The following is a 17551-nucleotide window of genomic DNA, read 5'->3' as shown; positions in this document are numbered from 1 at the left end:
TTTCACAAGCTAAAGAACCACGCTACCGGTAATGTAGACTTGGATCCTGGACTACAAATCCCAGTGTGCATTGCCAACTGCCTGACTTGCTCAGCACAAAGATTCCCACTTTATTTCTAGTTTGCGCCCAGAGGACTCGTCCACCTCCTCCAAGGTAAGATTTCCCAAGGTTTCAGGGTGAGCTCCAGATCAGGGGGAGGTTTGATTTACAGGGCTGCTGTGCTCCATGCCCTTCTGGTTTAATCTTGGCAGAGCAGGACAAGTTGTAAACAAGCCTTATCCAGTTCCAAGCTCTCGCTCCAGTGTCAGAGTAGCCAAGGGAGAAGTTTTATAATATCTGCAGGTCATGAGCATTGTACTTTGAGGCTTATGAGTTCTTTAAAATGTTCTCTGTGTGTCAGCTGCTAACAGATAATGACACTTTTTGTCCCAGGAGTTAGCAGTTAGCAGCCCATGTTCTCGGTTTTCACCCAGGAGCTGTTGAGAGGTGCTGATCCCATACCGTTTCTGAAGACCTTCACATTGTTTTCCCAAGGAAGTCACTTTAGTCCCAGGTTGCTGCCCAGCTGTGACAGCGCAGGCCGGCTGTGTCCTCAGTACACTGCTCACTGAATGCAGCTCCAACACCCAAGATTTCTTCCCAAACCGCTGGCCCCTCCGTGAGAGGCGAGGGTCCGGACGCCTCCCCTTCCTAAAGGGCCTGCCTGAGGTCTTCCTTTCTATGCATCCCAGCAGGAAATCTGGGTGGCTGAGAGAAGGCCTGGCCGCCTGAGCCCTCCGGCAGCCTCTGAAGCTGCTGTGCACCCTCTCTGGCCATCTCCGCAGCCCACGGTGCAGCTCACTTTGCTCCTGCTCACTCCTAAGGGCAAAGAGACCTCTTCCCCACCCTGCAGACCTCCTGTGCCATAGGTGACCAAGCATGTGGATCAGGCCCATGAAATCTGAGTGGACACTCCTGAGGACTTTGTTCTTGAGCAGAAAAGAAGGCCTCTTTGAAAGACTGGCCTTTGCTCCTGCCTTTGCATCGCCTGGGCTTTAGATGTGTTAGGCCAGACCAGCCACTTTGTGGTTTGGGATGAGGTCAGAGCAGGAGCCTGGGGAAGGTCATGTGACCCCCCACCATGGCTCCTGCCCCACAGCTCAGGCGCCCAGATTCCCTGGCAGCTGCTCAGCCTGCCCTTTCATACCTTGCCTGGTGACCTCCATCCGAGGAGTGATTGTAGCAGAGGGTTCAGGAAGCTAAGGTCCTGCTGTGCCTGTGCTGTTGAGTGGACCTGGTGGGCTTCCAGGTGGCACTTCCTCATCTATGGAGTGGAGACACCAGGCCTGACCTCATTCCAGGCTCTTTTGTTCATGAATCTCTGAGGCCAAACATGGACTCTGCACAAGGGACCCAGAAAGCACATGTGTTTGATGAAACAAACAAAAGTCTGACATGCAGAGGGAGCTCAAGTCCTAAGAAGGAACTCAGGCACTGCTGGCAGCGCTGGGTGGGGACCCCACGATCTCTGTCCCCCTGGGCACCCTCGCCCCTGTGGCTGGGCTGCAGCTTGAGATGTACACCAGGCGCCAGAGGAGCAGTGGTCTAGACACAGACCACGCAGGAGGCCTCATGGAAGCGACAGCCACCAGTGCATACCTTCTCCTTGACCCGTAGGTTCCCATGGGCAGACTCGACGGCAAAGTCATCGTCCTGACCGCGGCCGCCCAGGGCATCGGCCGAGCAGCAGCCCTGGTGAGTGGCGTCTTTCCCGGCTTTGAAGGACTGAGCCCTGTGTGCCAACACTGGGGCTATTTCACTCTGCCCCGCTTTTCCAGTGCTGGGGCAGGAAGCCGGGGCTGCAGGCTGGTGAAGTACCATTGTTTCCTGAGTGTGAATGGCACCGCAGTCTTTTCTGAATTAGTTTTTGGACTTCTGTTGTCTAGAGTTACTGCTGGCCTAGAGGAAGGAATGGGGACCTCTCCCGTATGAGGGGACCCACTGGTAACCACTGCAGACGCCAAGAAATGCGTTTCTCTGCACCGTAACAGCACCGTAGGGGCCCATGGGTTCACAGCCTTCCGAGGTCACTGTTTCAGAATCAGGGCTCCAGAGTCACAAACATCAGGCAACCTTTGTCCTCCCCTGCTCATCCCCGCTGAGCTGCGTGCTCTACTGCAGAATGGGAGGTGGAACCTGCTGTCCCGGGACGGGGAGAAAACCACCCTTTCCCTCTCCTATCTCTCCTCTGTTCTTTCTTTTTTTTTTTTTTTTTAATTTTTATCGGTACTGGGGATCGAACTCACGACCGCCTGCTTGCAAAGCAGGTGCTTATGCCGCTGAGCTAAATCCCCAGCCCCTGTTCTTTCTATTCATTTCGTTTCCAGTCCTGCAGGTTGAAGCCAGGACGTTGCACATGCTAAGTAAGCGCTCTGTCCCCCGAGCTACACCCCCAGCCCTTTTCTTTTCTTTTGCATTTTGAGACAGGATCTTGCTGTCAAGCTGCGTGGAATTTGCAAACCTCCTGCCTCTTGTCCTCCTGAGAAACTGGGATTATAGACATGCACCACAACACTTCGCTACTTCTCTTTATTTGGAGTTTAGTTACCTGCTCAGCAATGCTATGTAGGCTGTGGTAATAGAATAGCAGTATTTGGGAAATGTTAAAAATAGTAGATTTTTTTTTTTTTTTTGGTAAAAAACACTGCCTTGTTTGAGGACCAAGTCAAATGACTAGCATACATGCTACATTGTTTTGATGAATGGATAGGTAGTGAGGCTGGATAGTTTGAGATTCCACCCATTTTATAACACCAATGAAAATAAGCCAAAAGAAGAAAGACCAGTGATTTGCCTGGGCGAGGGCACTTTCACCCTGGAAAACAAAGAATGTGTTTGTGCTCCTTGTCCTCAGGCTTTTGCAAAAGAAGGCGCCAAAGTCATAGCCACGGATATCAACGAGGCCAAACTCCAGGAGCTGGAAGCGTACCCGGGTAAGCACGGCCGCACAGTAAGAGGCGAGGTCTACAGGCACCCCCACAGGGCCGCGCCCTCAGCGCGGAGAGAGGCTCCGGCCGGCAGTGGACATCACAGTCTCCTTTGACCTCAGTCTCTTCTGGGAAGCGACTGACAGGCTGCGCCCTCATATGGCTGGGAGGGCAGACTTCACAGGTTTTGTTTGTCCAGTACCTTCAGAGATCTACTTGCTGGCTACAAAGTTGCATGTGTAAATGAGTTGCATGTTGACTGTCCTAACAACTTTCCACTGTGTCCCTTCCTCCTGAGATAGCAGTGTGCCATGCGCCTGCCAGTGTTTGCCGATATTCTAGTAGGCACCTTCAAAAGCAAAAAGAGACGGGGAAATTAGCTTTAGTAACATATCTGTGTGACCTAATACTCTTAAAATATCACCTCCACGTGTCACTACTAAAAATTATTAACGGAATATTTTACCTTTTGTAACAGTATTTCCACTTTATATGAGCTTCAATCATTAATTTTCTTTTTGCTGAGTTATGGAGGCACAGTTAATAAAAATGCTGTGTACTCAAGGTGTGTGCAGTATTTTTGTGTACTGGGAAGTAAAGCCAGGGCCTCTGGCCTGGGAAGCAGATGCTGTTTTTCTCTTCCTGTTTGTTTTTGTTTCTGGTCCTGGGGCCTTCCCAGGCCAGGTGAGCCCTGTGCGGGGGCCCTCCCCAGCCCAGTGTCACGCGTGACACACGCCATGCAGTACAGCGCAAACCATCGCCACCACCGGAGTTTCACACTGCATGGAGTCCAGTGTGTCACTGAATCTGTCTGTGTGTATGTGCGTGGCCGTGAGTGTCTCTGTGTTTCCCTGTGTGTGCGTGACTGTGCGTGACAGGAATCCTCGCTGATTGCGAGTGCGCAGTTCATGGTGTCTCCTGCAGCGCTGTGCTGAGCCTGGGTCTTCAGAACCGACCCATCATAGGCCTGCAAGATCGAACCCCGACCAGAATTGCGGCTGTGTCACAGGAATGTCCAGACCCATGCGCACTGTGGTCCCAGCTCTCTGCTCCGGTGCTGCTAACCAGATATGAAAGCAGCTTCCCCAGAGGCAGCCTGGCCCTGCCCGCATCCTGCAGGGACCCCTGAGAGGTAGACTGGGGAGCATAGGACAGTCCAGAAGGCAGCGGGGTGGACAGTCACACAGCCCCGAGCAGAGCAGCGCAGAGAAGTCCTCCCAAATCCAAATTCCAGCCTTGTTTGCTTTATTTGTCTTTTCTTTCTATATCCAAGATAATCCTGAAGTAAACCATATGTATTAATTTTATTTGCAGTATTAGGGCTTGAACCTGGGGCCCTCATTCTGAGCTGCATCCCTGGTTTTATTAAGTGGCCCAGGCCTTGCTCAATCTTGCGGTCCTCCTGCCTCAGCCTCCCAGAATGCTCGGGTTACACCTCCTGTCACCACACCCAGCCCTCTACATTTTTAAAAGACCTAACTAAGTGCTGCTTGTGCTAGAGGATGTGATGCCTTTCTAGACCTGATGCTGGGTCCCTTGCAGCCAGCCTTTAAGTTGACCGAGAATTTTTCCTAAAAAAATAAATGACATAAAAAGCAAAAAGCAAAGTTTATGCATAGAACCAGCTTGTGCTTCACAGCCAGTACCCTCCCTTGATCCCCCACTCCCGCAGGACTCAGGACACAGCACCCACACCAGGCTCCCGCAGAGAACCAGCTGGTATGGCTGGTCGTATCTCCCTGTGAACTTACTCTTTGAAAGACCCTCATAACTCAACTTTGCAACAGAGAAGCAGGAGAAGAAACAGGTATGTTATTGCAGTTGTCAAGGTGGAATTTTAGTGCTGGGTGTGGTGGACAAACCAGTAATCACAACAGTCTGTGAGGCTGAGGCAGGAGGAGTCCAAATTTGAGTCCATCATATATAAACAAGCAAGACCCTGTCTCAAAATAAAAGCAGAAAGGCAAGAGCGCTAGAGATGTCACTCAGTATAAAGGTCCTAGCTTCAATCCCCAGGACCGGAAAAAAGATGAGACTGTAAGATCTTTACATTTTAACAAGGCTTTACGTCTTAGTAGACATAACGGCTAACGCGGTAGTGATCGACAGTTCTCCCAGCGGACTGAGCCACAGCTCTCAGCCGAGACGAAGCCTTCCTGAGCTGAGGGTAGCAGAGCCTGTTGTTGCCCTGCAGGTATTCAAACCCGCGTCCTGGATGTGACAAAGAAGAAGCAGATCGATCAGTTCGCCAGGGAAGTGGAAAGAGTCGATGTTCTCTGTAATGTGGCTGGGTAATTTATGCCTCTTGATTTCACTTTCCTATCAGAACCTTCGTGTTACTTTTATCAATATCATTTGATAGCACAGCCAAGTCATGCACCGAGGACTGTGATCTATTCCTTGGGAAATCCGGCAGGATCTAGGGCAGGTTTTCCTCACACAGTTCAGCCCACAGGACAGCTGCAGAGGCCGCCAAGCTTGGCCCAGGGCAGCCAGAGCAGGTCCCAGGCGAAGCCGTGCCCATGTGGCTGCACATGGACACTCACGGGAAGCAGAGGTTTCTGATTACCCACTTTCCAGGTGCTCTGCTTGTCCTCATGTAGGAACCTGCCCAGGGACATGGTGAAAACCACAGCCAGGACTGGGGGGCCAGGAGGGGGGTAGCTCAGCGGCACAGTGGCTGTCTGGCAAGCACAGGCCCTGGGTTTGATTCCCAGTGGAGTGTGTGTGACATCTAAGCAGGTGGAGCGGGGACATAGAAGCAGCCAGAGGACTGGAAGTCCTGCAGAAAGTGGAGATCAGGGTTCGTTACATAATCTGGGTGCAGAGGCGCCAACCAGCAGTGACAGGTGTGCACTGCTGACAGGCTTTGTTCTGTTCCACCTTGTGCACCCACCATGTTAGAAGTGACCCTGGCAATGCTGCTCAGAAACTCTGAGATGCTGGGGGGCTGCTGCTCCTGCTTTGTGCTCCACTCCATGCCAAAAGGAGGTATTGTTGCTCTTGAACTAGAAAAAGAAGAATGCATGGCCTCTCATTTATGTCCTGTTTTCATTTGCATGTCCAGTGCACCTGGTACAGTGCTTCTCACATTAGGTGACCCCAAACCCTTGCCTCTCTCTCTAGAAGAAGGATGTTTTAGCTAACATTGCTGGGATTTGTACTAACACACAGTGGTGCACCCTCTGCATTGTTCAAAATCTCGCTGAGGGAGGAGACACTGGCTTGGTCAATAATGGACAGTACAGACGTCCAGCAGGTGGGCTGAGAATCTTTCTCGGGAGGGTTTCGTTGCTGTTTTCGAAGTTCCTTGGTGTTGTCTTTGATGGTGCAGTGTTGGAGGTTGTGCCCAGAGGGCCTCAAGTGTGCCAGGCAAGTGCTCTGCCACAAGCCGTGTCCCACCCTTGATGGCAGTTTCTCCCCCTATTTAATCACCTGCCAGTTTCGTCCACCACGGAACCATCCTGGACTGCGAGGAGACGGACTGGGACTTCTCGATGAACCTCAACGTGCGCAGCATGTTCCTGATGACCAAGGCATTCCTGCCCAAGGTGAGGTGGTCACCATGATGGTAAACACACAAGTGTCTCCGCCTGGGCACTCAGAAGGCACCTGTGTGTGCTGGAAGTGTTGGCAGCTGACGGCATGGCTGGCCTGCATTCATGGCCTTTAGTGACAGCTCACTTAACCTCCAACTCATGGTTGGAAGGAATATTTCCTAACGGGGTCAGTAAGGAGCAGTCCTACTTTATTACATCCTCTGATACACAGATGACTTGGAGAGGTAGGGAACCTGCCCAAGGTCTCGCAATGAGTATGCAGTTAGAACCAAAATGTGAAGCCCTCTGAACCCAGTATCTGGGTACAGGCCTTCAGGTCTGCTGTCCCCAGCCTCTCTCTGGGGGAACCCAGAATTAGCCCTGCTTCGGGCTAGAACCAAGCCCCTGTGAACCATGGGAGGGAGGTTTTACCCTCCCATGCTTAGGTGGCTTAGGTGACCAGGAGCTGTGAAGCTTTGAATCTGGTGGATCTCACGCGATGCCTTGCACATGCTCAATAAATATGTGTGCAATGCACTAATAGTTTCCTGGCATTGGGACCTCACAGCAGTGTTTCAGTTAGCTCAGGATTCCTTCCGGTCGTCCTGGTGTCCTGGTCCCACAGCCAGATGGTGACACCATATCACAAGGCTGGCGAGGATGCATACTGCATGCCGTCAGCACCCCACAATGGGGCAGAGGGCAGGGTGCATTCAACGTGAAACTGCTCAGTGTTAGCCGCCAACGGGACAAGACAACAGGGTGACAGATGATCACAGAGCACAGTACCTGGGAGGGCTCGGAAGAGGGCGTGTTAAGAAGGCGCTGGCGAGTGGACGTCCTTTGTCGTGTTTGTTTTCAGATGCTCGCTCAGAAGTCTGGCAACATTATCAACATGTCCTCAGTGGCCTCCAGCATCAAAGGTGGGAACTACCTCCTCTGAGACAGACATACACCTGCGTGTACACACACACGCACACACAGCCACTGTGAGCTGTGCTTTAAGAGTAAACACAACCTGGATCATAAAACCCATCTACAATTTCAAAACTAGTTTTTGGACAATTGGTGTTAGTTCCGTAACCATCAGTCCTCTTGCTGTAGAGGCAAGGCAATCATGAAATTAAGCAAAATTCTGTCTCTTGGCTTTCTTTTTATTCCTCCTGATGGATATGAACAGAGCTGGGAAGGGAACCCTTACCATTTAATTAACCCACAAGGATGCAGCACACACATACTGATGCCCTGGCTGGAGGTAATTAGTGGTCCAGAAGGGGTGAGGCTGCACAGTGGGGCACACAGGAGCCCCGAATGAGCACAGTCTCGGGCAGGATTGCAAAGCCTTCTCAGAGTTCATCTGGGCCCTGAGAGGGAAGTCTGGGGGAAGGGAACCACACAAAGGACCTGACAGCCCGGCCCGGCATGAGGAAATCGCTGTGGAGGTGACTCTGCTCCATCTGAAGGGGGCAGAGACAGCAGGGAGCCGTGAGATGGTGTTCTGGTTTGGCTTTGTTTTCATTTCATTTCATGGTTTTGTTTTGCTTTGTTGCTTGTTCACCCTTATTTTTTCCCGGGATCTCCCTAAGGGAGCTCCTGTCTGGTGGGGGGAGTGGACCCTGCAGTTCAGGGGACCCGTGTGTGCGTCAGTACCGAAGCTCACTCAGCCGTGCAGTGCTGACACTGTTCACCTGGATGTGGACCTAGTAAGGGAGATCCTGAGAGCAGTCTGCGTACCAGAAGAAACACTCGAGTGACCCTGGGGACTCCACAATGGGACCGTGTCCTGTCCCCTCCCTCTACCCAGGTGTGGTGAACCGCTGTGTGTACAGCGCCTCCAAGGCGGCGGTGATCGGCCTCACCAAGTCAGTGGCTGCAGACTTCATCCAGCAGGGCATCAGGTGCAACTGCGTGTGTCCAGGTGAGACCGTCCACAGCAGTGGGGTTGTGTTCCATCGTTGGGGTTCAGGAGAGGGTGGGTCCCCACAGGATGAACCCAGGAGCCATTGAGGGTGGCATGAGCCACAGGGGGAAGAGTTTAATCTACCCAAGCCTGTGGGACAGCTCAAGATGAAGGGAAGGAGGAAAGGGGACCCTGCTCAGACAGCAGGAAGAAAGCTAGCAGAGCCTTACAGCACAAAGGCCCTGCCGAGGTGCCGAGCCCCAGGCGGCAGGTCATCAAAAAGGTCGCATTCAGTTTCTTTATGCTATGGAAAGGGTCTGTGTGTGCACACTGTGGCCGGCCACGTCTGCCCAGTGCCTAAGGGAAGGGCACTGTATGGGGCACGTGCCACCTCTGCGGGCGTATGACTGCTGTGTGTGCTACAGAGACAGAGCTGAGCAGTGCAGCAGATCACGGCCCTCAGAGCCAAGCATGTTTGCTCTCCATCTCTTTATTAGGAGCTGCCAAGCCCTCACATGAAGGAAAGTAGCGGAGTTTTTCTTTCCCTGTTATCTGTGGTGACTCACTGTCTTAGCACCTGAGGGTGTGTAGTCAGATGAACACATCCTTTCGCCTGGTTCCACCAATCCTCAACGAGTACTGGTTACCTGACAGGAGGACCCTACTGTCCTCTGAAGAGAAATAGCACGTAGCCAGAATTGGGGTTTCCCCGAGTTCCTGGCTGGTTTTGGAAGTTTGAAAGGAATGTCACCTGCGAGGCCTTCCCAACTGGCAGGGCAGCCAGGGCGTGGGGAGGGCGTGGGCATTGGCACCATGAGCTTCCCTGCACACTGGTGTGGCTGGCGTCTTGCTATTCTTGGTGTCAGTTACCCAGTGGAATAAGTGGCAGAATTACATGGAAAATGTGGTTGTTTGAACAGCTGGCTTTTCCGTGAGACTGGAAAAGATGTTCTCAAGCTCTGGAACAAGGAACTAGCTATGATTCATGGTGCCAGCTGCAGAACAGCCCTGAGGTGGGACAGTGCATCTGGGACAATGTGGGTGGATGTGGCCCAGATGTCCACCGTGACACCATGGTCCATGGTGACAGGGCAGCTGTCCGGGTAGAGCCCTTGGTTCTTGGCAGCTGTAAGCAGGAGGTGATGCTCCTCCTGTCGGCCACTGGAGGCGCCCAACGCAGTGTGGGTGCTGAGAGTGTCCTACACGCTTAAAGTGCACTCTCTTGATGAAATTTTGGATTCCAAGGAGGTAGCTGACAAGGGAAGAGAGGAAAATACTGGGAGTGGGACAGAAGGCAACCTCTATTCCTGCAGGAAGGTGAAGGCAGAAAATGTTCTTAGGAAACTGGATCCCAACTGCAAGGGGTCCTCAGGAGCATGGCCTGGAGGAGGAGCTGAGGGTGCACGTGTGAATGCATGCGTTGCCACCTCAGAGAGATCCCAAGGCTCTGCCGAGGGAGGCTGTGTCTGAATAAGCAGTCGCTTCCAGAGAATTCCAGGTCATGAGCAACGAACAGGTCTGCAGGACCTGCTGCAGAACATGTGAACCAAGTACAACTTCAGATCCTTACTGTCATACTGACTTTCCTATCTTAATAAAAAATAATTTTAAACTCTGCTTTTTATTTGAAACTTAAAGCCATGATTAAAAACTGGAATTTGAAACCAATGAAAGAGGCAAAGTGATGGGGAAAGTATAGAGTCACCTAAATTCCCAGGGACTGCAGCTGCTCTGGAATTGTTCCCAGTGAGTCCCACAGTAAACCGGATGACCAAGAATGATTCTGAGATTACTGCATCAAGCTGGATCTTGAACCAGCAAAGGGTTTATGTGGTTTTATCAGTCTCAGGGTTGTTGAGGATTTGTTCAGATGATACCTACTAAAATCCTTAAGATCCTTAAAACATCGAGCCAGGTGTACTGTAATCCCAGCACCTGGGAGGCTGAAGCAGGAGGATTGTTACAAGTTTGATACCAGCCTGGGCTACAAAGTGAGTTCAAGGCCAGCCCAAACTGCATAGGCAAGACCCTATCTCAAAAAGACCAAAATACACTGAAGGAAGAAATTGAAGATGATCTCCGAAAATGGAAAGACATCCCATGTTCATGGATAGGAAGAATAAACATTGTGAAAATGGCCATTCTCCCAAAACTGTTATACAGATTCAATGCAATCCCAATAAAAATACCATCAACATACCTTATAGATCTAGGGAAATCACTCCTAAGGTCCATCTGGAACCAGAAGAGACCTAGAATATCAAAGGCAATTCTAAACAACAAAAGCAAGGCAGGAGGCATCACAATCCCTGACTTGAAGTTATACTACAAAGCAACAGTAGTAAAATCAACATGGTACTGGAATCAAAACAGAGCAGAGGATCAATGGAATAGATTAGAAGATACAACCACAACTACAAACACACTCAACCACCTTATCTTCGATAAAGGAGCCAAGCAGGTTCACTGGAAGAACAACAGTCTTTTTAATAAATGGTGTTCGAAAAACTGGCTCTACATTTGCCGAAAACTAAAACTTGACCCAAGCCTATCACCATGTACTAAATTAAAATCTAAATGGATTAAAGATCTGAATATTAAAACAGAAACACTAAATCTATTAGAAGACAAGTTAGGTAGAAACCTTGAAGACATAGGGGTAGGTAGAGAATTCATGAACAGGACTCAAATTGCACGGGAAATACTTCCCAGAATCAATAATTGGGACTACCTCTTATTAGTAAGTTTTTGTAAGTAAAAAAAAATCTCCAGCATAGTGAAAAGAAAACCCACAAACTGGGAAAAGATCTTAGTGAACTCCCCCTCAGACAAAGGACTTTTGTCTAAAATATATAAAGAATTAAAAAAAATCAGACCCCCAAAATTTAAAGACCCAGTCCAAAAATGGGCATCTGAGATGAATACACACTTTTCAGAGGTAAGAAATACAAATGGCAAATAAATACACGAAAAAATGTTCATCATCATTGGTTATTAGGGAAATGCAAATTAAAACCACACTGAGATACCATCTCACTCCTGAAAGAATGGCCAGGATCAAGAAAACCAACAACAACAAATGCTGGAGAGGCTGTGGGGAAAAAGGAACTCTCCTACACTGTTGGTGGGAGTGTAGATTGGTACAACCTTTGTGGAGGTCAGTCTGGAGATTTCTCAAAAAGCTGGGATTGGAAGTCCCATTTGTTCCCACTATTCCACTACTAGGCATCTTCCCAGAAAAACTGAAAGCATCATACCAAAGTGATATATGTGCACCTATGTTTATAGCAGCGCAATTTGTAATTGCTAGATCATGGAAACAACCCAAATGTCCATCAACCGAGGAATGGATAAAAAAGCTGTGGTACAGGGGCTGGAGGTTTAGCTCAGCGGCATAAGCACCTGCCTTGCAAGCAGGCGGTCGTGAGTTCGATCCCTGGTACCAATAAAAATGAAAAAGACAAAAAAAAAAAAAAAAGCTGTGGTACTTCTACATAATGGAGTACTACTCAGCTATAAAGAAGGATCACATTGAGGTATTTATCAATAAATGGGCGCAGCTTGAAATCATACTCATAAGTGAACTAAATAAAACTCGCATCTGTGAACTCCAAATAGTTTCCCTAGTATAGGAAATGAATCAAATATATAGAAGTACGTGATAATCATGATTCCCCATTATATGGCCTTAAAGCCTTATAAAATTCTCACTCATTACTTGGAATGGCTTTATTCTGGGCTGTTTGATATCATGGCTGGTGATGCAATGAACAGCCACTTTGAAGAAAATAAGACATAATAACAGCTAGTGCTGATTTAATAACATCTTGTCTTAAAGCCGTACCAAACGATGGTTCTTCTGTCTTCATTGATTTTATTATGTTGTAACTTGCTGGACTTTATCATATGTGGTAGTATAAACAAAATTGCTATAGGCAAAGAGATAATATTGAAACCATTGATCATTTTTTTTCTGTTAGCTGGTTCTAAATACTCTACAATGCTTTCATCCACTTGAATGGTGTTACACAGTCTTGATATATTTGATGCTGTAGAATATGAAGTTATATTCAAATATTTCAAAGAAAATGACTCTATGGTAACTACTATTAAGTCGGGTATTTGGTGGTGAAGCACTAGGTTGCTGAAAGTGTTATGCTTTAACCTGTATTGTTATGTTGTTATGCCCCCTTTTATCTCATCCTCTCCCTTATTCATTAAAAAATCATTTAATTTTTTTAAAAAAATATTTCAACCAATAAAAAATGCTCCTGGATCTGTAGGGAAAAAGAAACCCTTTACAATTGTTGGTTAGAGAGTAGACTAGTACAAACACTGTGGAAATCAGTGTGGAGATTCCTCAAAAAATTAGGATTAGAGGTCCCATCCAACCCAGGTATTCCCCTTCTGTGTATCTTCCCAGAATGATTGAAAAACATCACACCACAGTGACATGTGAAACCATAAAGTTCAAAATATACAATAGTCACTGTGAAATGGGAGGAAACTGTTCAATATAAAGAAGAAACTAAGATAGGGGAAAAGAGAAAGGATAGAAGGGAAAAGAAAAAAAGTGCAAGTTAGTTATACCATTAGTGTCACTTAGTTCACTGAATAGGAAAGGTTGTGCTAATATTGATTGAAGTAATTTTTATGCCCATATTTTGTACTTGAGTGACTAAAGATAATGTTGTGTAATTTATTGACAGTTGTTACTTTTTCATTATTTTGTTGTGAAAATTTGTTTTACCTTTTCTTCTTAATATTAATAAATAAAGTAATAAAAAAAGACCAAAATAAATAAATAAAACCAAAAAAAAAATCCCCATAAGTTATGTAATGCAGTGTGACTAAAATGTGTGCCCCTCAGGGACCCCACCCACCTAGGGATGTCACCAGCTAACATCATCTTGGCCGCATGTGTGATGGAATAATGTCGTGGCTGGCTGTCACAGATGCTTTTCCCTTGCTGCTGACCACCACCGTTGTCTGGCTGCCCCTTCAGGGAACTTTAAAGGGAAGAATCCCAGTATGGGCTCCCGAGACATCGCCAACCAGTAGAGGGTCCTTTTCCTTCATAAAATGCAAAAATTGGCCAGGTATACTCTTACTGTTCACAGCTGTGGGCTCTGTGAGTGCAGCGGCTGTTAACCCGCAGTGTCAGCAGCCCGTCCCGCTGTGCAGGGTAAGCAGCCGCTGACCGTTGGAGGAATCTGGTGGTGCCATGGAGGCACTGTCTGGCAATTTGCCACTGCAGCCTGTTATTCTCGGGCTTCTCGCCCCTTTCAGTGGCCCTGACTACTAGTTGGTAAGCACCAGGAGCTTCTGATGTCACCAGCTCTGAATGTACCATCCCAGCATTCTCTGCTCAAGATAGAAATCAAGAACAGGCAAAAATTTGCCGTGCAGAGGAGGCGTTATAAGGGCTACACTACAGCATAAAGGGAAGCAAGCGACTAAACGTCCCGTGGCCTGACACACCACGACATGGAGACGCTGCCGACACGGGGAGAAGGGGAGCTCGTGCGTGCATCGCCCAACTTCCTGTCTGGGCACAGGGCAGGGCTCCTGAAAGACCTGGCCAAGGGCACTGCAGAGGGCATCAGCATCCTGAGGGGCGATGGGTAAGCCCTCTGGGCTGCGTCCATGCCCAAAGCCTGCTGGGCTGAAACAGACACCTTCAGGAGCAGCTCAGAGCAGCTCCTGTGGCTGTGGCCAGCTGGAAGGTATTTGGGCAGCGGCAGAAGGAAAAATAAAAAGTATTTCCTGAGGAGCATCGGGCCCTTTGCCGCTGTCTCAGGGTCACAAAGAATCGTAGTCTGTTTTTAATCATTGTAGTCATGCTGTTAAAGCAGTTATTGAGCCAGTGGAGGAAGAGGCTGGGGATACAGCTTGTGGCACAGCATCTGCCTGGCAAACACAAGGTCCTGAGTTGATCCCTTGTGTAGGAGGTGGGCAAGCAGAGGTGAAACTGTCCTTTCCAGTCAGCAGGCTTTCACTGATCGCTGTGTCCTATAGAAAGGAAGTTTAAAGTTTAGCTACCAGTTATGTCTTGATTTAATAAGTAACCAAACTAAATGCCCCCCTTTGTTTAGGAACAGTGGATACCCCATCCCTACACGAAAGAATACAAGCCAGAGAAGATCCTCAGGAGGTATAGTGAGCATTTCAAATATTTTTAAGCTTTTGGTTAAAAAATGTTCTCTTCTTACCTGGAGGGCAGGAAGTAGAATGGTGATTGCCAGGGGCCAGGAAGGGAGGGAAAGGCAGTGCCTCGTGGGTGTAGAGCTTTACACAGTCCTGGGTCAGGCGTGTTGACAGTGGCAGGACAGTGCGGCTGTGCTGAGCACTACTGAACTACACACCAGCAGTGGTTAAGGTGGAGAACTTCATGCTGTGTGTGGTTTGACCTTGTTTTTTAATCTTTCTCCCTTTGCATCACCTCTCTGATCTGTCACAGTACCTATGGCTTGGGGACATGACAGATGCTGAGCTTGGGTGGCAGAGTCCCCGCAGCCCTGGCTGGGCCTCATCAAGGCAGCAGCCCAGAGGCCCCTCTGTGGAGTCCGTGCCAAGCCAGCCCCTGGAGAGTGGGACGGGGAACACAGACGTGCATTCCTGTCCCAAATGTGTGCAACGGTCTCTGCCACAGGCCCTGAAGGATTTCCTGAAGAGACAGAAAACGGGGAGATTTGCAACGGCGGAAGAAGTGGCCCTGCTCTGTGTGTACCTGGCTTCTGACGAGGTGAGCGCTTTCCCACCTGGAGTTCCCGTCCTGGGGCCTCAGTCAGCATGATGCCACTGTAGAGTCCATGGCAGGGGGTGCGCTAAGCCACCGAGATACAAGGGAGGCTTCAGAGAAAGAGCACGTTGATCTGAGCCACTGACTCTTCCTCACTGGCTGAGGTGACATCTCAACATCTCAACACCTTACAGCAAATGCAAGGAAGGGTTAAAAAAAAGTTGAAACATTAGATTTTTGAAAGGCTGTTGCATTCAAGATTACAAATGCAAAATCCTGACTAAATGGTAGTGAAACAGTGGACTCCCATGGACCGTGTGAGCTTCAGGTAGACGGACGGTTCAAGGGTGACACAGCTTCCACAGAGCTCAGCATGCAGACCGCTGTGAGTGTTGTGGTTTTCCTGGTGATGTGCCGGGAGGATCTCACTGGCTATTTTTTCCTCTGTTGGTTTGTCATCATATATGGAAATTACTAACTGTACCTCTTCCACTCTGCCTCTGACAAGGAACCAGATTCCTCCATAATGGCCTTTGTAGATTTTGGAGGACACACACTGAGAAAGCAAAAACCACTTTACGAGGTTAAACCCTCTTCTGGTTTCTGTCACTTAATATTAATTAAATGGAGGACATGTCATGGGGAGAGAGAAGTGAGGGCGGGGAGGCCTGGCCCCCTATCTATCTCCCCAGAGCCCGCCTTCCATACCTTCACAGTGAAGGGCAGGTCCCAATCCTCTTTCTGGCACTTAGTGCACACACCGTGGCAGGAGATGCGACAGATCCCAGAGTGGGAAGGTTTTAGTGACTGCAGTTACACCACTCAGAACCTCGAGCAGCAGTTGTTAATGGCTGGGGTGGTTGCTACGTAAATCACAAGCCTGTGTGTTTGCTCTGAGTCACAGAAGAGCCACTTGTACTGGCAGTGAGCTGTAGACCTCCGACTGCCAACCAACTGCAAAGGTGTGGCTTGAGATAGGCAACAGAAGGACTTGTGGCTTCTTAGAGGGGCCAGAGGTGTTCATGTAAATACCGGGAGCTTGGTTTTTTAAAGAAGTTGGAGAAGTTAGGGTTATTTCTTTGGTAAGATGCTGACGATCCCTAGTTTATCTAATTTATATGGTCAGTTGTCATACATTGGATTCTTGCAGTGTCTGGTAACATCTTTCCTTCTGCTCCTTCAATTGTTTCAAACTCAAGATCAAATTAAAGCTAAGAATTCAGACTAGAGACTTTATCATCCATTTTAAGTTAAAATATTTCTTCTCTTCGGCAAGGATTGCTTCACCTTTAGTTCTTTGCAAAATGAAACATTTTGTGAGCATAAACAAGTGATTATTTTTATGATCCTGCAGTTTTAGATAGATTTGGATGTCTGAGCCTAGTGTAGAATACTATTTCAGAGATGGTCTGAATGATTGCTATGTAAAATTTTAAAGCACACTCCATGCACTGTGGCTCCTGCATTGACCTGCATATATTGATCAATTAACTACACACTGTTTTTAAAACGCACTTGGTCATGGACATGGTTGTTTTGTGATTGATATGAAGAGTTGAACAGTGGCCTAAAACTCAGCTGAAAGTGAAAATGTGCTATTTTGGAGTACACTTTATCCTGGTTTGGGGAATGGCTGTAGATCCCCACTCTAGTTTTATGATTCTGAAACCTGCAATCTAACTGAGCCTGTTTACAATATGCCATGTGTCCAGCTACCAGCCAGAGGCCATTTGTCTTCAGATCACAAGGCCTCCAAACTTTAATTTGGATTCTCTCAAATTCAGTGTCTAAGTGCGGTTTCCTGTTAGGATGACAGTCAGTGGCCTGGCTATCCCAGTCATAGTCTGACTGAGCCACACAGCTTGGTTCCCACCTGGTTGACTGTGTCTCCTTGTGCCCTTCCCTGCAGTCAGCCTACGTGACTGGCCACTCGATGGTCATCGACGGAGGCTGGAGCCTGTGACCGCAGGGCACCACTTCTGGAAGGCAGGCTCTTCCTTCTAGCCACCGTGCACCTGGTTATAAAGAAAACCCACAACATTCTCGCTCCTGCAAATGACACCATTGGAAACAAGCCCTCTTAGTGACTGCTCAGAATCTGAGTCTTTATAAATACATTCATTTCTTTGGAATCTGTCCAGAACTCATGCTAAGTAAATCAAATAAAAAATATTAAAATTGTTGCAGAGTTGTTTTTAAAAGTAAACTTCAATCCATAAGCATCTGACTTCTTAGTTCAGGCTGCTGTAAAAATTGCAAAGAGCTGCATGGCTTAAGACAGTCTGGAGGCTGGGAACCCAGGATCACTCCAGGCGAGTCCACGTGTGGTGAGATTCCGGGTGTGCGACGGTCACCCCCTGTGGCTCCTGCAGCAAGAGAAGTGACAGAAGCGCTCGCATGTCA

At 48.4% G+C, this 17551-nt stretch overlaps 1 protein-coding gene across 1 annotated transcript; it reads left to right on the top strand.

The window, feature by feature from the left end:
- Bdh2 (3-hydroxybutyrate dehydrogenase 2) lies at positions 1–17331 on the top strand. The gene is made up of 10 exons (XM_003468061.5): positions 1–154; positions 1658–1735; positions 2895–2973; positions 5162–5258; positions 6410–6518; positions 7369–7429; positions 8311–8424; positions 14502–14560; positions 15059–15151; positions 17058–17331. The coding sequence occupies exons 2-10, from the start codon at positions 1664–1666 to the stop codon at positions 17109–17111; spliced, it is 738 nt and encodes a 245-aa protein (XP_003468109.2). The 5' UTR covers positions 1–154; positions 1658–1663; the 3' UTR covers positions 17112–17331.
- The last annotated feature ends 220 nt before the right edge of the window (positions 17332–17551 follow it).

Source organism: Cavia porcellus, unplaced genomic scaffold (genome assembly GCF_034190915.1).
Source record: "Cavia porcellus strain 051 isolate PalLab524CR breed Dunkin Hartley unplaced genomic scaffold, mCavPor4.1 scaffold_14, whole genome shotgun sequence".
In the NCBI taxonomy this organism is placed as follows: domain Eukaryota; kingdom Metazoa; phylum Chordata; class Mammalia; order Rodentia; family Caviidae; genus Cavia; species Cavia porcellus.
The sequence above is the reverse complement of the archived record's forward strand: the minus strand, read 5'-3'. Positions and strand labels throughout refer to the sequence as shown.